The sequence below is a fragment of the Ylistrum balloti genome, unplaced genomic scaffold (genome assembly GCF_031769215.1).
Source record: "Ylistrum balloti isolate Yb309-2 unplaced genomic scaffold, AGI_CSIRO_Ybal_v1 Utg370566, whole genome shotgun sequence".
NCBI lineage: Eukaryota > Metazoa > Mollusca > Bivalvia > Pectinida > Pectinidae > Ylistrum > Ylistrum balloti.
Window position 1 is genome coordinate 850,330 of NW_026782355.1, and position 23,408 is coordinate 873,737.

The following is a 23,408-nucleotide window of genomic DNA, read 5'->3' on the forward strand; positions in this document are numbered from 1 at the left end:
CACAATTCAATCTAATCAAGAAAATAAAAAATAAAAAGCAGATGTACCAAAACATTTTAGTGGTACCACCCAGGTGAGTTTTTATGACATTAAAATTCCGATTTAAACTAGTTATTCCGTCCTTGTGAATGATAAAGACATTCAATACAAAAACATTGTTAGTCATTCTAGTATAGCAACCGGTAATGATAACACATTTTCAACAAATTTAGAACTCACCCGTTTTTAATTTCTAATCATGCATTGTATCCAATCTATTTCAGTTCCAGTTCTTTCAGAAACACAAAGTAAAATAGAAATCGTCTGAGGACATATACTCCGGTCAAATAATAAAAATTCTGTCAGAGATCAAAAAACACGTACGAGACGAAAAATCTGGTCCCAAGCCAAATTATCAGTAGCATATCTAGTATATTCATTAAATAGTATTACCATGTACATCAATACTAAATGTCTGTCCACAACTGTTTAGCATTTGTACCGATAATTCAAAGTCCTTTTCTTAAAGTGTTATATACAGTAAATACATAAATTCCTTACCTGAACAGGACCATGGTATTCTCTAACCACAAGCTGGCTAATAGTCCAAAGCTCAGTCGTCTGGTAAAACAGGATCTCCTTGTTTGGAAAGTTCGAGCTTCCTTGTTTGCAATATCCGAGTATTTTTTATCTTGTGTTGTTCACTTTTGCCAATACAGAAAATATATTTTGAATTTGCTATTTCACCCTGTGAACACTTGTTTCCATAGCTGATGTTGACGCTAATTTACCGTAAGGAAATCATTAAGTCAACAGTATTTCTATGGACTGCTCGTCCCCTTGTAAACAGTCACGGCGATTCATTATAAATTCCTTCTCTTTCATTACGTTCAATTCATGTGTACCTAGTGTGATTTAACGAGTATTTTGAAAGCGATACGAACTGAGCATTCATGAAGTATATGGTTTACGTTAGGGATAAAGGAAAATTGTGTCTATACAGTACTACCACAATTCATGGTAAAGGTCGACCACAATACAATATATTCAGGCATCTTGTATCACTTCTACAGTATGCATAGGTATAATACTAAGGTACAAAAACCGTATAAATAGCTCACTATTCCAATCGACATGTTCACGGTAGTACAGAAAGCTGATATTTAATCTGTCGACGAAAACTTAATCAGTTATAAATATCGTAATAGTTTCAGTCCTAAGAGGTATACTATAGTTTCGACTGTTAGACTGATTCGTAAGAAAAGGACTCTATCCTAAAACAAGTAAATTGTAATGTTTAGTATAACCGTGTACATTATAGTAGTTTATTTACAATTTAAAAAATACTGTATTGAAATACATATGCGTATGTCCTTCTTTTCAAACACGTCACCAGCCGTTGCATTTTTGCCTTTACAGGAAGTGTAATTTTTTCTTGTTATTTACGTATTTGGTCTATTATCATCGGATCAGATTTAAATTTACAATTTTCAATTTCTACATTTCCATTGCTGTTTTGGCCAATTTCATTTCCCTCTTTTTATCTAATTTCTCTTCAGGAATGCTAAAGATTAAGACCTTTATGTTTTAATAACGATCTCTAAGAGGACGAACTATCAGTATTTTTCGGTATAAGACGTAGTTCTTTAAAACTAGAATATAAATATCATATTCACATCAATTATGTTCAGACCTTCAGAACTTTTTTCTTTTTCCCTTGAGAAGTGTATAAATGTACAAATGAAAGAGGCGATATCGATTAAATGAGTTTGAGTAGCGCCGTATTTATATATAAGGTGAGCTTGTGACCATGTAATCTTATGTTGTTGTTGGTAGGGCTATCACCGTAAATGAGTCTAGTATACAAAGTATTACATCGGTGTTACTTAATCAGCTTCTAAGCTATACATTCCGTTATTGTATATGAGTAAGATATTCAAACACATGACAGAATATATAGGCTACCTGATACGCTCCAATTGGTCATGGTTTTAGAAAGATATGAATGCTTCTATTAGAAATAGCGCTGCCATTGTCACGAAGCACGTCTTTCTTATTTCTGCTTTATTCTCCAGTAACCGGAAAAAACTGCATTTCCGCATGTGCATTGATTCTTTACGTGAATAATAAAAAACCGTTAAAAGTGTTTTTGCTTGGTGTTTTGAAAATCTTCAAAAAAGACCCATGAAATTGCTGCTATTAGATCAAACATCGTGGCGAACGTCATCAGAGCAAAGAGCTATTAAGGATTTAATCGTCTGAATATAGAAAAATATCAGATTATAATTCAGCTCGCGACAGAAAGCGGTTTGCCACTTACGTCTTTCTTTACTCTCACTAGATTACAGCTTTAATTACTCCCCATTACGCAGATTCAATAAAACTAGGACAAAATATGGACAAAAAACTTTACTAGGAGACTCTGAAAAAGAACAAGTGGAATAAGACCAAGAGTTCCTGCTTCATCGACACCGCCGTCAAATGAGAACGAGGTTATACAACAACGGAACTAACAGGCAAATTAACGGACAGCTTCGTATCGCACAAAGAAATAGAAAATTCGTCAATGAGATCACTACGACAGCTGTAAAAATTCCCTAGGACTTTGATCTGCCTGCAACATTTGAAACCATGTTATAAGTGTTTCAGTCAGCTTCTGGCACCTGGCCGCGACAAACCAGTCTTTTAAAATATTAACCGTAATCCCCCGTGTATATTCCATGGCCACACTATGATTTACATCCGGGCATGTCTTTCCCGAGCTAGATGGTTCCTTTACAAACCTTCACTCTAGTAATCTTGTGTTAACTACATTCTGAGTAGTCGTCACTGCTCTGAATGAGGCATAGTGAGACTTGAACGGTTAGTATTAATGACAGCTGATAATACTTTACCGTTTTCATAATTTAGCTGATAAATGTATGTTGTATCTCATAACGACTTGGTCTTTTAATTATCACGAATTGCACTGCAAATGAGTGTTAAAAGTGGATAGACATCACACAAAATATATAATGATCCAATGAAAAAAGGAAAACAAAAAATACACAAATTAGACGTAACCTAAACATTAGTAAGTTCTGAAATATATTTACATTCTTTCAATATTGCAATTAAACAAAGATAATCAAAGTACTGAAAGTACTGAACGTATTGAAAAATGTTCACAAATAACCGCAAAGCTATATTACTTTCCCAATACTCCTACACTTTGGAATGCAATTACTAAAATAAGAGAACCAGAGGCTATTTTTCTTAATTTTAAGCGATTTTATATCTTCTTTGATTCTTATTTCAAATTTGACGACAATAATGTGAACAAATCAAAATAGGTTAAAAAAAAAATAACAAAGTACACACAACCATATATTTATAGCCAACAAGCCAAATGATAACTAGCTCTATGATGAAGTTGACTAAATAAAACCTTTGAAATACCCAAGATGTTGCAATTACTATCCTACAATATGAGGATTTAGACAAATCGAAAGGACTTTATACCTACTTCTTTATTTTGAATGTATTGCAAAGTAATAGTCCTTACTTATTGTGATTATATTTGTAGTTGAGGAAAGTAGATAAGGTGTTCACAGCATTTCAGATAGATTAAAGTGTAAGTAATTACATTAGATGTATTTACATGCCTATCTTCCTTGAAGTATCATGGTTAGACTTTTCTTCCAGTAATTATGTCTATAAAGACATAGTTCTTTGAGATTAAACCAGACTTTTACATATATGCAAAATTTACGATATTTTCACTATAGCTACTACTATTTCTGATCTCCAATGCATTAGATTAAATATGTTATGGAAATATTTCGTTCTAGATAATTGATAATTATAAACATGAATATTTGGGTTTTTTTATACGCGCTTTGTTTGAAGGAATATTTTCATTTCAAGGAACTTTGATACACATTAACAAACCTTGAGAAATCAGCACAATCAACCTTCATCAAATAAAACTAAAAGACAAAAAATATAAGTTATAACAGAGTCAACACCATGATCAGTACAGTATTAAAAATATATTATTCATAAACCATGACCACCAAATGTACCTTGCCTATGAAGCGCAAACTTTTTATCTTCAAAAACTTGAAAAAAGTTTCATGGCGGTGGGTGTGAAAAACATGAAAAAGTGTCATATCGGCGGGTGTGCGCGTGGGACGAACAGTCCAATTCGGTGACGTCTAATGAGGTAAAGTGATGTTATATCTGAAGACGATCTTGCCACAACGACAAGGATTAAAACAAAATTGATGTTCTGTTTGTAAGTTTTGTTTGTTTATAAGTGCTGTTAGTTGATAATTCAAACCAAGCCCCCAGACTAGCTTCTTATCAACTCGCACGTACAGTGTTCTGTACGCTTACATAGTGTGCTTCATTTTTGAAATATATAGTAATCGTATTGTTATTTAAAAAATAAACTAATTTTGGATGCTTTTAAAATAGCGATTTGAAAGATCGCGGCATTATTTACGCAGAAAATTGCCGCTAGAGGGCTCTAACTCTTCTCGATATTTCAGCCAATGAGAAGGCCAGGATCGGTAAATTTTGTCTGAAAGGCCGTCGCAATAGGCTATGCGTACTGAGTACGTTTAGCCTAAAAAGGATGTAAACAAGTGTTGTTAGCGAAAATCGTATCACGCTAGCTTAAGTGAAGAAAGGGAGGCAACTGCATCAAACTTACAAACAAGAACATGTTATTCATTTGTTTTTATTTTTATTTTTTTTTTATTTTTGTTTCTTGTTTTTTGTGGGTTTTATTCAAATATGCATAAATATCAAAATATCCTCCGAAATACCATGTGTTGTTTATCGACCCATCAACGCCCACAAACTAATGAAATCCTTTCCGTACAGTTTAATGTAGAAAAACTCTTTCTGTTATTCATAACGAGCTGCTTTACAACAGCATAGGCAAATATTGTTATACCTGATCAATTACACACTATATCTCTTGTGATAGTATTCAAATAGATCTTTTATTAGCAGAACTGATATTTCACAAAAATGAATTAAACATTAGTATTTTTTTTCAAATTATCATCTACAAAGATAGACTTTTTCGTTATTCACCCTTCAATTGAATGTCGAATTAAAAAAATGTTCCTGTTTCATTTCTCGCATCACCTAATCGTAACAATGAGAAGTACTATAGCGTGTATCACATGAACAAATATATGGAGCAAATAGTAGTTTCATACTGAAAGGTACAAACATGCAAAAAATAAAACGCAATCAATTCTGGTGTAGGTCATCTGTAGAAAGCTTTCTTCATCAGATGACAATATATGGTGATTTCTGAGTATATCCTTAGATGTCGAAATAACAGATATTCTTATCGTACAATGGATGGGTTTAAGAGTACTATTGTCTGGTTATGCTGTGTTCTCCGTGCTATGTAATATGACAGGTTTATCACCATTTTAAACAATTATTTCGAACAATTATATAAACTACTGATTAATAATGATTTTTATTCATCTGACAGATGTTATTACAAAACATAACACCCACAACTAAACATGTAATTTCCTATATAAATAAACCTGCATTTGCCAACAATGAAAGTATTATTGTCGAGTTGGGGGGTATTTGTCCTTAATATTTTATTCATAGAGATTAATTACTGATGTGGTTATTAAACTGTTTATGATCTGGATATTACGTATAATACATTAGATTGTAGTTAACTATTAATGCAAGTTGCTGCTGCTAGATAATCACTTTGGTATTCACATTGCTTAAAGTCTTGGTTTGTTTGTATACTGTCTATTAGGATCAAACAGATTGGTTAAGGTTCGCACAATCTGTACATACACAAGATAAGGTTTGAATAGTGGACTGACACGTGGTAGCTTCTGTAATTTGTTTAAATCAATGCGCATTATAATGGTAATTCTGAATGGTAGACGTATTTTCGATAGCCCATCATCACAGTTTATGAATATTTTTAACAGTTATTAAGATTCACATTTGTACATATAATGACTGTTGCCAAATTGCTATTGTATTGGAATCATTACAATCAAATTATTACGATATTTCAATGTTTGAATTAATTCCAAGGATCGTCATCTTCTTTGTCTATGGTAATAGCTCTTCTGTATCCTATCGTATTAAAAGGAGCTATTCGCTTGTGTCTTTGGTACAATCTTAAAACCGTCAGATCCACCTTATGTTTCTAGGTCTTTGTTGACTAACACAAGTTCATTTATTCTTTGGCAGAAATCCTTAGTTACTGGTTACAAAGAATTTATCTGAGTCCGTTATAAGAACATAGAAATAGTGTATGTATCTGCATAAACAACATGGGTATAGCATGTTGAATTGAAACTATAGCAGATAAATTCATAAAAATACTTTGCAGAAAACATTCAGCCTCCACGAATCATATCAGCTACTTTCTCTCCGATCATTATCGCTGGAGCGTTTGTATTTCCTGAAGGCACATTTCTCATCACAGAAGCATCGGCAACACGCAGACCAAATATTCCTTTGACCCTATATAACATAAATTGTTATTAAAATTATTTTGATATTTGGTAAGTTTAAATTGAGCAAACATATTTTGAATCGTTTTCTTCATATTTAATATCATTAGTTATAATTGGTATACGAAAAAATAAGCGAATGTTGCTACAAAATGCGAACATATCACCTTACTTAATGGACATACCTGAGCTGGGGGTCCAATACAGCTGATGGGTCATCTTTATTCCCCATTCTGCATGTGGATGTTGGATGGTACACTGTCAGTGTGAAATGCCTCACATAACATTCCCAGAATCTGTCCGACCGGAAATCATATTGGGAACACAGTTTATGGAACGGAGACGGATAGCTGACATCTGTTCCTATAGATCTGAATGTATCTGTGTCGATCAGCTTTTCCACGAATCTTATAGCTGCGAAAAAAGATTGAAAACATCTTTTATGGATCTATTTACCGGAGAAAATATTGTGTTTAGTATTGTTTATTGAATCATCATATTGTGTTTAATAAAGTACAAAAGTTCGCTCTTGGTTGATGATATTCAGTAGTAACATTTCAATAGAAAGTTTAATGAATTGTAATATCCTACATTGAATGGCAAGCTGTACATCATCCGGGTCCTCCAGGTAATGCGGGTCAATATGAGGATAATCAAAAGGATCCCTGCTTTGCAGTCTGATTGTTCCTTTACTTTTAGGATGGAGGATTGTCGGGCTAAACACAATTGTTCGGACTTTATCAGTCTCAGTATACAGCTGGTCCTTTACCTGTAATAACGTACCGAGCACAATCAGAAAACAAAAACACTGGTTTATATTTTTTCAATTAATATTGATAAAAACGGTTGCTACATGCATGACAGTATTACTATTTTGCTGACAAGACGTTAACTTTTGACCAATATCAATTTGTCGAGGACTTAAAGAGTAAAGAAGCAATTAAACGAAGCTTTATTAGCACGGTATGGTCAGGCAGCATAAGTAAGTATATCATTACAAAATTATGCTGAATATTCTACCCTAGAGTATATGAAACATATTGGTTCTTAATGAAAAGGCTATCCAACTTCTTGATATTCCTTGTATTCAAATTGTATCTAATGAAGACATTAAAACGTCTTAAACTGGCTGATGTTGTCATAGTACATTCTACACGAGGGTATACCAATGTTAGCCAGGACATCGCAATATCTGTTTAAACATCCTCGATACTCCAGACATTACGCTCACTATCGCTCTCTGCACCCCCTGGAACATTCCATGTCAAAATTGATGTGTCCATGTGCGACACCTTGTGAATAAGACTACAAGACTAATTTGATCCTTTGATATATATCAAACGAATTATAAGGTCGCAAAAAGTTTAATTTTACTGGCTTTGAAGTTGGGTATCGCTTATCATTCTACGATTGGCCAGGGTTTTCTCCCACAACCCACTCTAGACCGATCAAATTACTTCGCTTGTGCCTTCAGTTTTGCAAGGAAATGTTCCAGGGATGCAGCGAGCGAAAGTGATCGTAAACTCTGGAGTAACGGGAATATTCTTTAGAAAGCATAGGGAATATACTGCATGCCACGTTTTAATTATTTCGAATAGTGGCACAGTTCAGAACACAAAAATATCAGATATATGTATATTTGAATTTGTATTAAAATATACTTTTCACTTATGTGTCTTAATGATTTTCAATCGTTACATAACAAGGCTCTTACGTCATCTATTTCTGACGTCATTACGGCAAAGGGCAGTGAGTGCACTCACACGATACTACAGGATAGTCATCTCTCCTTTGCTTATTGCTAATACCAGCGCTCAACTCAATGTAACTTATATATCAAGCTTAGGTGCATAATTGCTTTAAGTAAGTATTTTTTTCAAGTAAACAGAGAAAAATTACTTACTTCTTCCTTATAGTTGACAGGAAAGAAATTTTTCATGTCAGGTGTCGAACCATGGGCACTGAATGTGTGCAATTGGATGTCTGCATTTTCTCCGGAATCTTTCTTCTTACTGAAATCTCTGTACAAGAATGCCATTGCCTCCAGGGCGGTGGCGGACCATGGACCTTGGAAAATATTTGTGATGAATCTAACCAAATCGTTAACAAAAAGTATTCCAACAGTTTATTTTCAATGTGTTCGTTTACTTTCAGCTTTCGATTTTGTTTTGTTTTCGTAATTTGACTTCTATATTTCAAAATTAAGGTCCTTTTGACTTCTGACAAGTCCCAGAGAGACGAATAACTGTAGAAGTTTAATTAATAATTTGGCCCTGTAGCTAAATTGAAAATTGTATTGAAAGATGTTATTCACGGGAGTCTTTTGTACAAACATACAATGTAACGGTCACTGACTTGTCAATAAAAGCATATGCTGCCCAGGATAATGTCATTAATTTTGTACTATAAACCAACCTGTTCCGAAGTATTCGTACTGTTTTGTTGCCTAAGATGAATCAGACACTCGGGCCTTTAAGGGCACTGTTACCGATGTTTTGTACTATAAACCAACCTGTTCCGAAGTATTCGTACTGTTTTGTTGCCCATGATGACATCATTAACTCGGCTGTTAAGGGCCCTGTTATATTAATTCTATACATTATAGGTATCATGAAGTGGTCCTGTAGATTTTCTCCAACTGGAAGGTCAGCAAGCACAGGAATCTGTTGTAACGTTACGATTATTAAATAAAATCATCGTTCTAGCAATAGTATAGTTTACACAAATAGCACACCGATTGGTATTCACCGTCTTAATAAATAAAACTAAGTAATTTTGAATCTTAAAATCTGAAACTGTATGTAATGGATAACCAATGACGAAAACCATCATCAAGTAAATAATTTGCCTAGTTTAGACAACGTTTTCACAGTATGGTTTTGAATACCCTACTGCAAACACAAGGGGAAATTAGAGATAGATACATAACTAATGAATGTCAACCTCATGTGCACCATGATATTAGAAATACTACGTTTGGACAACACGAATTATGTTAAAGGCTGCCATCGAAATTCATTTTTCCAAACTGTCATTATGGTTATGTAGAACGGAATTTATTTTAGATAGTTTTAGCTATGAAAATCGTCTCAGGTTTGCTTATCTCCATATGTCTTTGTTGAATTTGATTAATCATGTTCTGTAAACTTATTATTTAACAACTTTTCATATCAGACTTTCTCTTCGATATAAGGACCAGGTGTTGAATTACACTGGGATTTTATAGGTGTACCCCATTTATGTTGTTCAAAATGAATGAAATTTATAGAATGCAACTTGACCTTAATTACTTAGAGTGCTTCTTTAACTCAACACCGGAAAGCATTACTAATTGCGGGCAATTGAACAGCAAAATCATCCACATATGTCGAAGGACGCAACAACAGTAGAATACAATTTAATACATTTTTCGGCTCTACTGCGTGTTGATTCTAAATTTGTATTGAATGATACTGTGCAATTGTTTGTCTTCTATCCAACCCCAAAGGTGATTCGTTCACTCAATATAGGACAGCATGAGTAGAACTGACGAGTTGTACATATTTACATACCCCTAATTCCTGAAGGTGTTTCTTTGGCCCAACACCGGACAACATCAGTAATTGTGGCGTGTTGACGGCACCAGCAGACAATATCACTTCCTTCCTGGCATACACTTGAAATTTCTTCCCATTCCTTATGCACTCTACGCCAATAGCTTTATTGTTTTTTATTATCACCTTGAAAAGTATCAAAAATATAATTGATTTGAATATGTTATAATGAAAATGTGTGACATCATCAAATTACAAAAGATATTTTGTTTTCATAACGATACAGAAGTTATTAAAATCTGATTTTCGCCTTAAGCTTAAGTAGTCATCTATCAACTAATGATACGATCTATTTCACGCATTTGTGTCTGACATAAAGAGTTAATAAACTGGTAATGTCATATTATGTCTTGTTTCCAGTTGTTTATTGATATAGTCAACGTCCATCGAAGGTTCTCAGGCTAAGACTAGATAAGTCCAATGTTATTACAGTATCCTATTGTTAATCGCGTCGTTCATAGACTGGCGGAACTGACACCTACATGTACCTACGTCATACACAAGTCTATACCAGTCTATTTTTGACTGTTGACAAAGGGACTAAAGAGATAAATATAAAGAAAACTTAATCTACACTAGTTGACAAAATCTCGCTTCTTTCGTACATTTACGTAGTGTATACGAGTCTCATTTAAAACATGTTCCTGTATTTTATCTATATTGTTCATGCCATGTGCCATTAACTGTTTTCTCTTCGTCATATCTCAAACCACTCTATGTTAAACCTGATTTGTCCTATTTTCATCAACTATTAGCAAGAATGATATTGCTTTTCTGTAAGGAAAAAATACAAATGCAAGGCATCCTATGAAAGAAATATATTTAAACATTCTGTTGATTCGATGACTACTTACCTTCGTGGTGTAGGTATTGAGCCTGACATGGAGATTGGGACGGTCCAGATGTGGTTTGATAAATGACCTGTACGAACTCCATCTCTCCCCATTTTTTATGGTGGACTGCATCCAGCAAAAACCTGACGAAAAGACAGTATTAGTGTCATTGTTATGGAAACTTTAAATGTCGTTTTTTGTTTCCATATCGCTTTGTTTTCATTTACTGATAGTTTAGAAAACAATGTTTTTGCGTTGTTTACTAGTTTTTCATACCGTTAAAAATCACATTTTCCTATCATTTAACAAGAATAACCGAAGCAGATACGGGTTAAAGAGGATAGTGATACGATTTTACACTTCATAGTGATATAGTTGATTACAGGTGTTTACCGGGTGTCTGTTGCTAATTTCGATTGATATAATTAAATAACCTACCTATTTGGTCCTCGCCGTTACAGTCTGATACATTGTAACCCAAATCTCTTCCTGCACGAAGATACAGTTCATGCATAGGCGTGATATTTGGTCGTGTTACTGGCAGAGGGCCACCTTTTCCGTGATAGTCTGCGGAATAGCCATACTATTGCATTGTATTATCATACATGTCCATAGGGTTAGGCGAGGAGGTTCCAAAACAATAAGGGGAAGAAATTCATTCATAAACAACAGGAAACAATGTGATAACACTACCGAGCAGTCAATCATTCCAGCAATATGTATTGCTCTTTGATGACAAGCTTATAAACTTTCCACATTAAAACTTACAGGAAACCCCTTTTTGTTGATAGCGTAGTACTAATATTTTGTAATTTGAATATTTCCGTAGATGACAAAAACCTCTAATCATAGGTATATACCCAATATTACCTGATTGTTTGAATTCGTCAATCTGTATGTCCTCTGACTTGATAAAATAAGGGAGGACATCTTTGTAACTCCAGCCCTCACAACCTTCCTCAGCCCAGCTGTCGTAATCATGGCGATTACCTCTGACATACACCATCCAGTTCAGAGAGCTGCTTCCTCCTAGAACCCGTCCTCGAGGCCAATAACTACGCTGAATGTAAAACGTGTTATAATGTGACAGTCGTATCAACAACATGTGAGCGATCTTTAGAGTTTATATTAATACATTACACTGATTCAGAAAACAGTTATATAATTACAATGACATAATTCCTATAGGTATAGAATTAAGGACGTTTATTTGGTTTATGAACTTTATTGAGGAGAGAAAAATGTTGAGTCTTACATGTGTCAATAAAAACGTTGCAATATTTCATTACGGCAGATAGATGGTTATATGAGGTACATTACAGTAAGATAGACATTTAAAATAATCTTGTGACAAAAATATTATCTTTAAGTATCAAACTTTACATATGAATAAAGCTGTGTACTCTTTCGTTTTAGAAAACTGCTCAATAAGAAATTGTTTACAACGAACAATGGGCTTTTTGTATGTTTTAATGTTTTTAGTAGACTGGATAGCATGGAAACGAAAATTCAAAGTTTTTCTAAACCTGTTCGTTCATGGCAAAACATGCGTGTTTCTGAGGAACTGTATAGTACTCCCAGTCTTCATCAGACTTCATCAACATCGGGGCTGCCCCGGCCTTGTACACGTTGGGGTTAGTTTCGTCAGATCCACCAGCCTCCAGTAACACCACATCATTACCAGGATCCTCAGTCAGACGAGACGCTAACACTGACCCTGAGGATCCAGCTCCCACTGAAAATAATCAATCAATCTTACTGGGCCGAACCTACATCGACGTGGATGTAATCTTAAGATCATTTAAACCTTCTGGAGAACCAACTAGGGGAATATTTATTCTGATTTTGTCGTGAATGTTTCCGCTATTGATAAGAAATTAACGTTGCTTTCTATATTGTTGTTTTACGTCCTATTAACAGCCATGGCCATTTAAGTACGTGTTAGAATCGGGTTCGAGAGGAAAGACGGAGTTGCCTGAAAAAACACCGACGTGTGGCCAGTGACTGGCGAATGCCCTGCGAAGGCCTCAAACCTACGACCAAAAGGTGTTGGGCAAGAGATAAAGACGGTCAGCAGACGCCTTAACCATTCGGTCGCCGCGGTTTAAAAATCTCGCTTACTTAGATTGACTATGCTTTCCATGGCGGATTCCTTCTGAAACATTCGCCCTGTTCTTTTTCATGAGTTTCCGTGTTAATCTTTCTTTTGTTTATATCTTGCCCAAGTCTTATTGAATTTGGGTTATGAACATGTTGAGATGTTGGTAAAGATAAGCAGAATTTTCAGACAAGTTTGACAATGGGACCCCATTTGATCACAATTTACAGAATTATGGCCTCTTGCAGTTTTATAACCATGGACCTTGTGGACACGATAACTCGAGTACATATTGGCAAAATTAAATGAAACTTGGCATGCAGCCTTACATCAAGAAGATCTAGAGTGAGTTAAACAATGACAACGATTTGATGTAACCCAGATGTATGGCTCCTTGCTATCTAAGTTCGATTGAGGGTAGTCAGGTAACCATTTAGGCTAATGTGTTATTTTAATAAAAACAATAATGACAATGTTCCAGTTGAGATGCCTCTCGAAACTTCAATTCAAATCGCAAGATTTACTGTATTGAGTGTCAAACTTTTCACCACTTAATTTCATGTCACAAGCAAATATGTAGTCTGAAATGTTACTCATGGCAAACTCTTCTTGTACCGCCCTTTTACTGAAGTATTTTTAATGTTATGACTCCATGACATGAAATTTTTTTCCAGCTAATACCTATTACGAAGATACTTCGTGCTCTTACATCCGGGTCAACAAGAGCGATAAGTATAAGTGTTTATTGCTTGTTTCACAATTGTTGTAAAACATATAAAGTTTATATTTATATAATTTGTTTAGTTCGAAGAACACTTAAAATAGATATGACCACACTCTTACCTCAGCGGTGTTATTATGCTGTTTAGGATTAAGAATTGCCTTAAACAAATATGAGTTTTGGCAGGAAATGAAATCGAAAATGGGACATACTTCCATGAAATGTCGGCATGCATTGTCCAAAATATTTTGATTTAAATGGTTACGGCCCTTTGCTGTTATATTACCATTACTTCTTGTTAACACAATAACATGAGTACAGATGAACAGACATGATATTTAGCCATACCGATGATGTAGTCATATGATGTTTCCAGTTTTGACCCATCACCTCTTCTGACCGTCTTTACTGCAGATTGGAAATACATATATCCAATAACACCAACTACGATAGCCATGAGCAGTTTCTCCATTTCTGCAACAAACCACGAATATGTTTACGTTTATCATGAAGATGAAATCCTATCTATGAATATTCACCAGTATCATCAAGAAGTGTTGTGTTTTATACGTAGAGATAATGTGGACACTTTCATCCTAACACTCGTTATGCCTACATACTTATCAAATGTTATCATCTTTTCATTCATACGTACCAATATATATATAAGTACATTCACTAACACATACCATCATGTATATACAAGCGTATTCACAAACGCATACAACTATATTTATACAAGCTCATTCACACACACACACATACCACCATGTATATACAACACATATATCACCATATATATATACAACACAGATATCACCATACATATACAACACAGACATCACCATATATATATATTTACAACACAGATATCATTACATTTAATATCACTACCTCCTTTTAATATATTATTCTCACATCTCCCCGTTATAGAATAAGTAATATGTTCCACAATTTTAGGCTGTTTTTATATTGAAAAATGACTGTAGTAGAGAAAATGCTATAATCCTTACCATCAGCCTGGTACCTCCCTAGTGGCGTCCCTCTTCGGCAGAGGCGTACCAATCGATAATGTAACCGGAACAAAGTTCGTTTTGTATTGATTTTTAAATAACGAGAAAGATACGAGTATAAATCCCTTAACTGACCTTGTATATTACATACATACATGTACATACACAGACGTACTTGAAGTAACTATTTTTATCATGGTCCACTTTTTTTCTATCTATACAAGTGCTGACAAGGCAAATATATTGTCGTGCTATTTTAACAGCAGGAAGATTAAATATTATAAGCACATTGACGACAAACCTTTGGGTATTTTGTATTATATAATCTCCATACATGCATCCACATGATATAACACGCAAAATACAAAATGACTGACTACTTGCAAACGTAAGATGTGCATATCACCGCTTGACTACCGTTCTAACTTCATTCTCCCTATATGTTGGCCTCGATAGCTGAATTGCTAGCGTGTAAGACCTTAGTGATGGTTAACAGACTCGGGAGCTAAGAAAAAAACCCGTCCGATCGCCTCAAAATCCAAAAGACAAATGAAGAAAAAATATTTATAATAAATTTCCAAAATCTCAATTAACCAATAAAATTACATGATTTCTATCGATGATTTCGGAGAGTATAATTACGGGCTTGAAACAAACAAAAATCACTGGCGTTCGTCGATGAGACGATACCCGAACACGGGAGGAGCTACGGTGATGGAAAACCTGTCAACCAAACACACAAAACTCATTCTCGAGCAACCATCAGGAGGAATAGAATCTGCTAACAAGATAAAAAATAATGAACAGCTGTAGAAAAGAATCACCATAGGATGGGGAAGAGAAAGTTAACAGTAGACACAGGTGGAGGAAAGTGGTCCTGTCAACATTGTGGTAAATAATTTGAGCATAAAAAGACTTTGAATAAACATCTCAGTGAAAACGGTTACAAAAAATGGAATTGCGATATATGCCACAAAAACTTCACGACGACAGATCGGCTTACTCGACATAAGAAGGTGGACGGGGAACCTATTAATACAGGCGTTCAGCTTGAGCTCCTCACCGACATCGATGTACATTTGTTTATAGGGAAGGGTCTACGTGGTGGTATTTCAGTGATCATCCATCGTCATGCCGAAGCTAACAATCCTTATGTCTTTGGGTATGACCCAACAATAAAGGACGCAAATAATATAGATGGGTGTGCAATGTCACAAACCCTGCCAGTTCACTCACGACTTGATTAAGCGATCAAGAAAAATGCGCCATTGACTGCATGGGTATTTCGGAAGATTCTTCAGAGGGTTATATTCTAGAGGTAAATCTTGATTATCCCTATGGTCTCCATGATCTCTACAACGACTACCCATTGGCCCCTGAACGAATGCGGGCAATAATTCTAAGTTGTGACCATATGCTTCCAAAATTTCTAAATACCTAGAAATAAAAAGGCATATCGACTGAAAAGCTGCTCGTTCCCAATTTGAATCCCAAATAGAAAGATATTTGCACTGCCGCAATCTGAAAAATACCTTTCATTAGGTATGAAATTGACCAAAGTCCACCAGCTTCCTCTACAACTACGTCAAGTCATAGTACGGATCCAACGCTACACTAGTTTTCACTGATACGTACTCATTGACATACGTCTTACACACGAATGACATTTACGATGACATCCCGCAGGATCACCACCTTTTTGATACATCAGAGAGTACACCCTCTCTACAACGAATAAAAAGGTATTGGGAAAGATGAAGGACGAAACGCACGGAAACGACATGCATGCTTTTATAGAATTAAAATCTAAAATGAATGCTTACATCTACGACAAAACATTTACGAAATATGTAGACGGAAAGCGCGTGAAAAGCACTACTGGTGTCGGGACACAAGGGATAAAGAAAAGCGTTATAAAGAATCAAACCAACTACCAACAATATAAGTAGTGCCTCTTTGATTGGACTCTACATATGTCAGAGATGACACAAATAAGGAGTTACGACCACCAGCTATACAATATCAATATGAAAAAAATTGGATTGTCACCATTCAACGACAAGTGTTATATGTTCGATGATGGAATCACCAGCTATGCATACAGACAATGGTGGATACCAAATAGGAGAGAACACTATCCTGGAAAGGTCCATTTTTGAACTCCATGTTATTGGAAATAACGTACATAAACATAGGTCGTTATTGTACTGTAACATGGGTTGTAGATGGTTCTCGTGTAGTTGTAAATATATAATGTCCACGATAGAGTAGGATTAATATTGACATTATGTCAGATTTAAAAACTATTGATAAATATCATAAAATTTCATGCACTAGCCACTGTTTTGAGTTTCATTTTTCCCCATAATGCATTGATCATCACGACGGGACGGAGAGACAGAGAGAGAGACAGAGACAGAGAGAGACAGAGAGAGACAGACAGGGAGAGAGAGAGACAGCAAAAAGCAGAGAGACAGTGAGAGACAGAGACAAAGAGAGGCAGAGAGAGACAGAGACAGAGAGAGAAACAGAGAGAGAGAGAGAGAGAGATGCTATATCAGTAAGCCACTTACTGACTTATATATGCTATATCATATAAAGCGCCACATCTACTGATATATGCTATATCAGAGTCGTAATGCGCCATCTACTTACTGATATATGTTATATCATAGTCGTAATGCGCCATTTACTTACTGATATATGCTATATCATAGTCGTAATGCGCCACTTACTTACTGATATATGCCACTTACTTACTGATATATGCTATATCATAGTCGTAATGCGCCACTTACTTACTGATATATGCTATATCATAGTCGTAATGCGCCACTTACTTACTGATATATGCTATATCATAGTCGTAATGCGCCACTTACTTCATGATATATGCTACATCATAGTCGTAATGCGCCACTTTCTTACTGATATATGCTATATCATAGTCGTAATGCGCCATCTACTTACTGGTATATGTTATATCATAGTCGTAATGCGCCATTTACTTACTGATATATGCTATATCATAGCCGTAATGCGCCACTTACTTACTGATATATGCTATATCATAGTCGTAATGCGCCACTTACTTACTGATATATGCTATATCATGGTCATAATGCGCCACTTACTTACTGATATATGCTATATCATAGTCGTAATGCCACATCTACTTACTGATATATGCTATATCATAGCCTTAATGCGCCATCTACTTGCTGATATATGCTATATTATAGCCGTAATGCGCCACTTACTTACTGATATATGCTATATTATAGCCGTAATGCGCCACTTACTTACTGATATATGCTATATCATAGCCGTAATGCGCCACTTACTGACTTATATATGCTATATCATAGTCGTAATGCGCCATCTACTTACTGGTATATGTTATATCATAGTCGTAATGCGCCATTTACTTACTGATATATGCTACATCATAGTCGTAATGCGCCACTTTCTTACCGATATATGCTATATCATAGCCGTAATGCGCCACTAACTTACTGATATATGCTATATCATAATCGTAATGCGCCACTTACTTACTGATATATGCTATATCATAGTCATAATGCGCCACTTACTTACTGATATATGCTATATCATAGTCGTAATGCCACATCTACTTACTGATATATGCTATATCATAGCCTTAATGCGCCATCTACTTGCTGATATATGCTATATCATAGCCGTAAAGCGCCACTGACATACTGATATATGCTATATCAGAGTCGTAATGCGCCATCTACTTACTGGTATATGTTATATCATAGAAGTAATGCGCCATTTACTTACTGATATATGCTACATCATAGTCGTAATGCGCCACTTTCTTACTGATATATGCTATATCATAGCCGTAATGCGCCACTTACTTACTGATATATGCTATATCATAGTCGTAATGCGCCACTTACTTACTGATATATGCTATATCATAGTCGTAATGCCACATCTACTTACTGATATATGCTATATCATAGCCTTAATGCGCCATCTACTTGCTGATATATGCTATATCATAGCCGTAATGCGCCACTTACTTACTGATATATGCTATATCATAGCCGTAATGCGCCACTTACTGACTTATATATGCTATATCATAGTCGTAAAGCGCCACTGACATACTGATATATGCTATATCAGAGTCGTAATGCGCCATCTACTTACTGGTATATGTTATATCATAGTCGTAATGCGCCATTTACTTACTGATATACTGATATATGCTACATCATAGTCGTAATGCGCCACTTTCTTACTGATATATGCTATATCATAGCCGTAATGCGCCACTTACTTACTGATATATGCTATATCATAGTCGTAATGCGCCACTTACTTACTGATATATGCTATATCATAGTCGTAATGCGCCACTTACTTACTGATATATGCTATATCATAGTCGTAATGCCACATCTACTTACTGATATATGCTATATTATAGCCTTAATGCGCCATCTACTTACTGATATATGCTATATCATAGTCGTAATGCGCCACTTACTTACTGATATATGCTATATCATAGTCGTAATGCGCCACTTACTTACTGATATATGCTATATCATAGTCGTAATGCGCCATCTACTTACTGATATATGCTATATCAGAGTCGTAATGCGCCATCTACTTACTGGTATATGTTATATCATAGTCGTAATGCGCCGCTTTCTTACTGATATATGCTATATCATAGCCGTAATGCGCCACTTACTTACTGATATATGCTATATCATAGTCGTAATGCGCCACTTACTTACTGATATATGCTATATCATAGTCGTAATGCCACATCTACTTACTGATATATGCTATATTATAGCCTTAATGCGCCACTTACTTACTGATATATGCTACATCATAGTCGTAATGCGCCACTTTCTTACTGATATATGCTATATCATAGTCGTAATGCCCCACTTACTTACTGATATATGTTATATCATAGTCGTGATGCGCCATCTACTTACTGATATATGCTATATCATAGTCGTAATGCGCCACCTACTTACTGATATATGCTATATCATAGTCATAATGCGCCACTTACTTACTGATATATGCTATATCATAGTCGTAATGCCACATCTACTTACTGATATATGCTATATCATAGCCTTAATGCGCCATCTACTTACTGATATATGCTACATCATAGTCGTAATGCGCCACCTACTTACTGATATATGCTATATCATAGCCTTAATGCGCCACTTACTTACTTATATATGCTACATCATAGTCGTAATGCGCCACTTTCTTACTGATATATGCTATATCATAGTCGTAATGCGCCACTTACTTACTGATATATGCTATATCATAGTCGTAATGCGCCATCTACTTACTGATATATGCTATATCATAGTCGTAATGCGCCACTTACTTACTGATATATGCTATATCATAGTCGTAATGCCACATCTACTTACTGATATATGCTATATCATAGCCTTAATGCGCCATCTACTTACTGATATATGCTATATCATAGTCGTAATGCGCCACCTACTTACTGATATATGCTATATCATAGCCTTAATGCGCCACTTACTTACTGATATATGCTACATCATAGTCGTAATGCGCCACTTTCTTACTGATATATGCTATATCATAGTCGTAATGCCCCACTTACTTACTGATATATGTTATATCATAGTCGTGATGCGCCATCTACTTACTGATATATGCTATATCATAGTCGTAATGCGCCACCTACTTACTGATATATGCTATATCATAGTCATAATGCGCCACTTACTTACTGATATATGCTATATCATAGTCGTAATGCCACATCTACTTACTGATATATGCTATATCATAGCCTTAATGCGCCATCTACTTACTGATATATGCTACATCATAGTCGTAATGCGCCACCTACTTACTGATATATGCTATATCATAGCCTTAATGCGCCACTTACTTACTGATATATGCTACATCATAGTCGTAATGCGCCACTTTCTTACTGATATATGCTATATCATAGTCGTAATGCGCCACTTACTTACTGATATATGCTATATCATAGTCGTGATGCGCCATCTACTTACTGATATATGCTATATCATAGTCGTAATGCGCCACCTACTTACTGATATATGCTATATCATAGTCATAATGCGCCACTTACTTACTGATATCTGCTATATCATAGTCGTAATGCGCCACTTACTTACTGATATATGCTATATCATAGTCGTAATGCCACATCTACTTACTGATATATGCTATATCATAGCCTTAATGCGCCATCTACTTGCTGATATATGCTATATCATAGCCGTAAAGCGCCACTGACATACTGATATATGCTATATCATAGTCGTAATGCGCCATCTACTTACTGATACATGTATATGCTATATCATAGTCGTTATGCGCCATCTACTTACTGATATATGCTATATCATAGCCTTAATGCGCCACTTACTTACTGATATATGCTACATCATAGTCGTAATGCGCCACTTTCTTACTGATATATGCTATATCATAGTCGTAATGCGCCACTTACTTACTGATATATGTTATATCATAGTCGTGATGCGCCATCTACTTACTGATATATGCTATATCATAGTCGTAATGCGCCATCTACTTACTGATATATGCTATATCATAGTCGTAATGCGCCACTTACTTACTGATATATGCTATATCATAGTCATAATGCGCCATCTACTTACTGATAAATGCTATATCATAGTCATTATGCGCCATCTACTTACTGATATATCCTATATCATAGCCTTAATGCGCCACTTACTTACTGATATATGCTATATCATAGTCATAATGCGCCACTTACTTACTGATATATGCTATATCATAGTCGTAATGCGCCATCTACTTACTGATATATGCTATATCATAGTCGTTATGCGCCATCTACTTACTGATATATGCTATATCATAGTCGTAATGCGCCACTTACTTACTGATATATGCTATATCATAGTCGTTATGCGCCATCTACTTACTGATATATGCTATATCATAGTCGTAATGCGCCATCTACTTACTGATATATGCTATATCATAGTTATAATGCGCCACTTACTTACTGATATATGCTATATCATAGTCGTAATGCGCCATCTACTTACTGATATATGCTATATCATAGTCGTTATGCGCCATCTACTTACTGATATATGCTATATTGTAGTTTCAATGTGTCACCTTCTTACTGCTATATGCTATATCGAAGCCGTAATGCGTCATCTTCTTATTGACATTAGTTTGATAATAGTCTTAAAGCGTCACCTACTCAATGACAGTATGTATATAACCTAGTCTGAAAACACCACCCTACATAATGATAGTTATATCCTAGTCTTGAAGCACTAACTACGTAATTACATTAGGTATATCCCAGTCTTAAAGCACCAACTACGTAATTACATTAGGTATATCCCAGTCTTAAAGCACCAACTACGTAATTACATATGTATATCCCAGTCTTAAAGCACCAACTACGTAATTACATTAGATATATCCCAGTCTTAAACCACCACCTCCGTAATTACATTAGATTTATCCCAGTCTTAAATAACCATATACGTTATTACATTAGATATATCTCAGTCTTAAAGCACCACAAAGTAATTACATTAGGTATATCTCAGTCTTAAAGCACCACAAAGTAATGACATTAGATATATCACAGTCTTAAAGCACCACAAAGTAATTACATTAGGTATATCTCAGTCTTAAAGCACCATCTACGTAATTACGTTTGATATATCCCAGTCTTAAAGCACCATATACGTTATTACATTAGATTTATCTCAGTCTTAAAGCGCAACCTCCATAACTACATTTTCTGTATCATAAATTACATCATACTACTTACCACTGTAAAGTATATTTCAACCCGTAACTGACAGGAAAAATCATCGATGTGTCATTGTCCGGTCACGACCGTGTCTTTAATATCCTTCTACAACACGTTACCACCTACGTAACTGTAAACTCGAATATCTATTTTAATCTCGCATGTTCCTGTCGTTCTTCACAGTTTAGAGCTATATAATACAGGTCGCTTAAGGTCAAGTTTGATGAAGCATATCAACACATGCCGCTCTCGTGGTGTGACACGTAAAATGGTATGTAAGACGCAAACTAAAAGACACATTCAATGCAAATGGGGCATTATGTCACTCTGAAAGAGCATCGCATTCAACAATGATAAAGGAATGTTGATTTTGTTGGGGAGTAACAAAAAAAATATTTGTTTAACCTTGACTGAAGTAGTAATGTGTGTGGCGGTGTTTTAGGAACACTGTAAGGACAAAGGTGATTGACCGGGTTACTATATCTGTACTCGGGACCTTGTAACAGCTATATTGACCACAGATAAAGCGATGTGAATGAAGTAAACATGTGCTACTCATTGTTTAGTTTGCTAGAAAGTCGTATCATACTTACTGTATTATCTATATCACAAATGACAACGTGCATTTATTTAACGAATACATTAATTCATATTCTATCTGTATATTCGGACCAAACTCCATAGAAAGCGTCAAAAAATCAGGCTAACAGAGAGAAAACCAAATTAAGCATTCAAGTGTAGATATATTATTCATGCTAGATATCGATCTCAAATATGTTTGTATTCGTTTTGTAA

General features: G+C 35.3%; 1 protein-coding gene across 2 annotated transcripts; it reads right to left on the reverse strand.

The window, feature by feature from the left end:
- Positions 1–6,044: 6,044 nt before the first annotated feature.
- On the reverse strand, positions 6,045–22,664 carry LOC132556363 (glucose dehydrogenase [FAD, quinone]-like). 2 transcript variants are annotated; one of them, XM_060220768.1, is made up of 12 exons: positions 22,632–22,664; positions 14,076–14,201; positions 12,435–12,643; positions 11,779–11,968; positions 11,347–11,475; positions 10,930–11,051; positions 10,034–10,201; positions 8,995–9,145; positions 8,386–8,549; positions 7,074–7,251; positions 6,668–6,896; positions 6,045–6,492 (listed from the first exon to the last, which is right to left on the reverse strand). In XM_060220768.1, exons 2-12 carry the CDS (start codon positions 14,197–14,199, stop codon positions 6,366–6,368), a joined length of 1,791 nt encoding a protein of 596 aa, XP_060076751.1. In that variant the 5' UTR covers positions 14,200–14,201; positions 22,632–22,664; the 3' UTR covers positions 6,045–6,365. The 2 variants fall into 2 exon arrangements, with proteins under 2 accessions (XP_060076751.1, XP_060076752.1); XM_060220769.1 differs by lacking the exon at positions 22,632–22,664 and adding an exon at positions 14,741–14,802.
- Between the last annotated feature and the right edge of the window lie 744 nt (positions 22,665–23,408).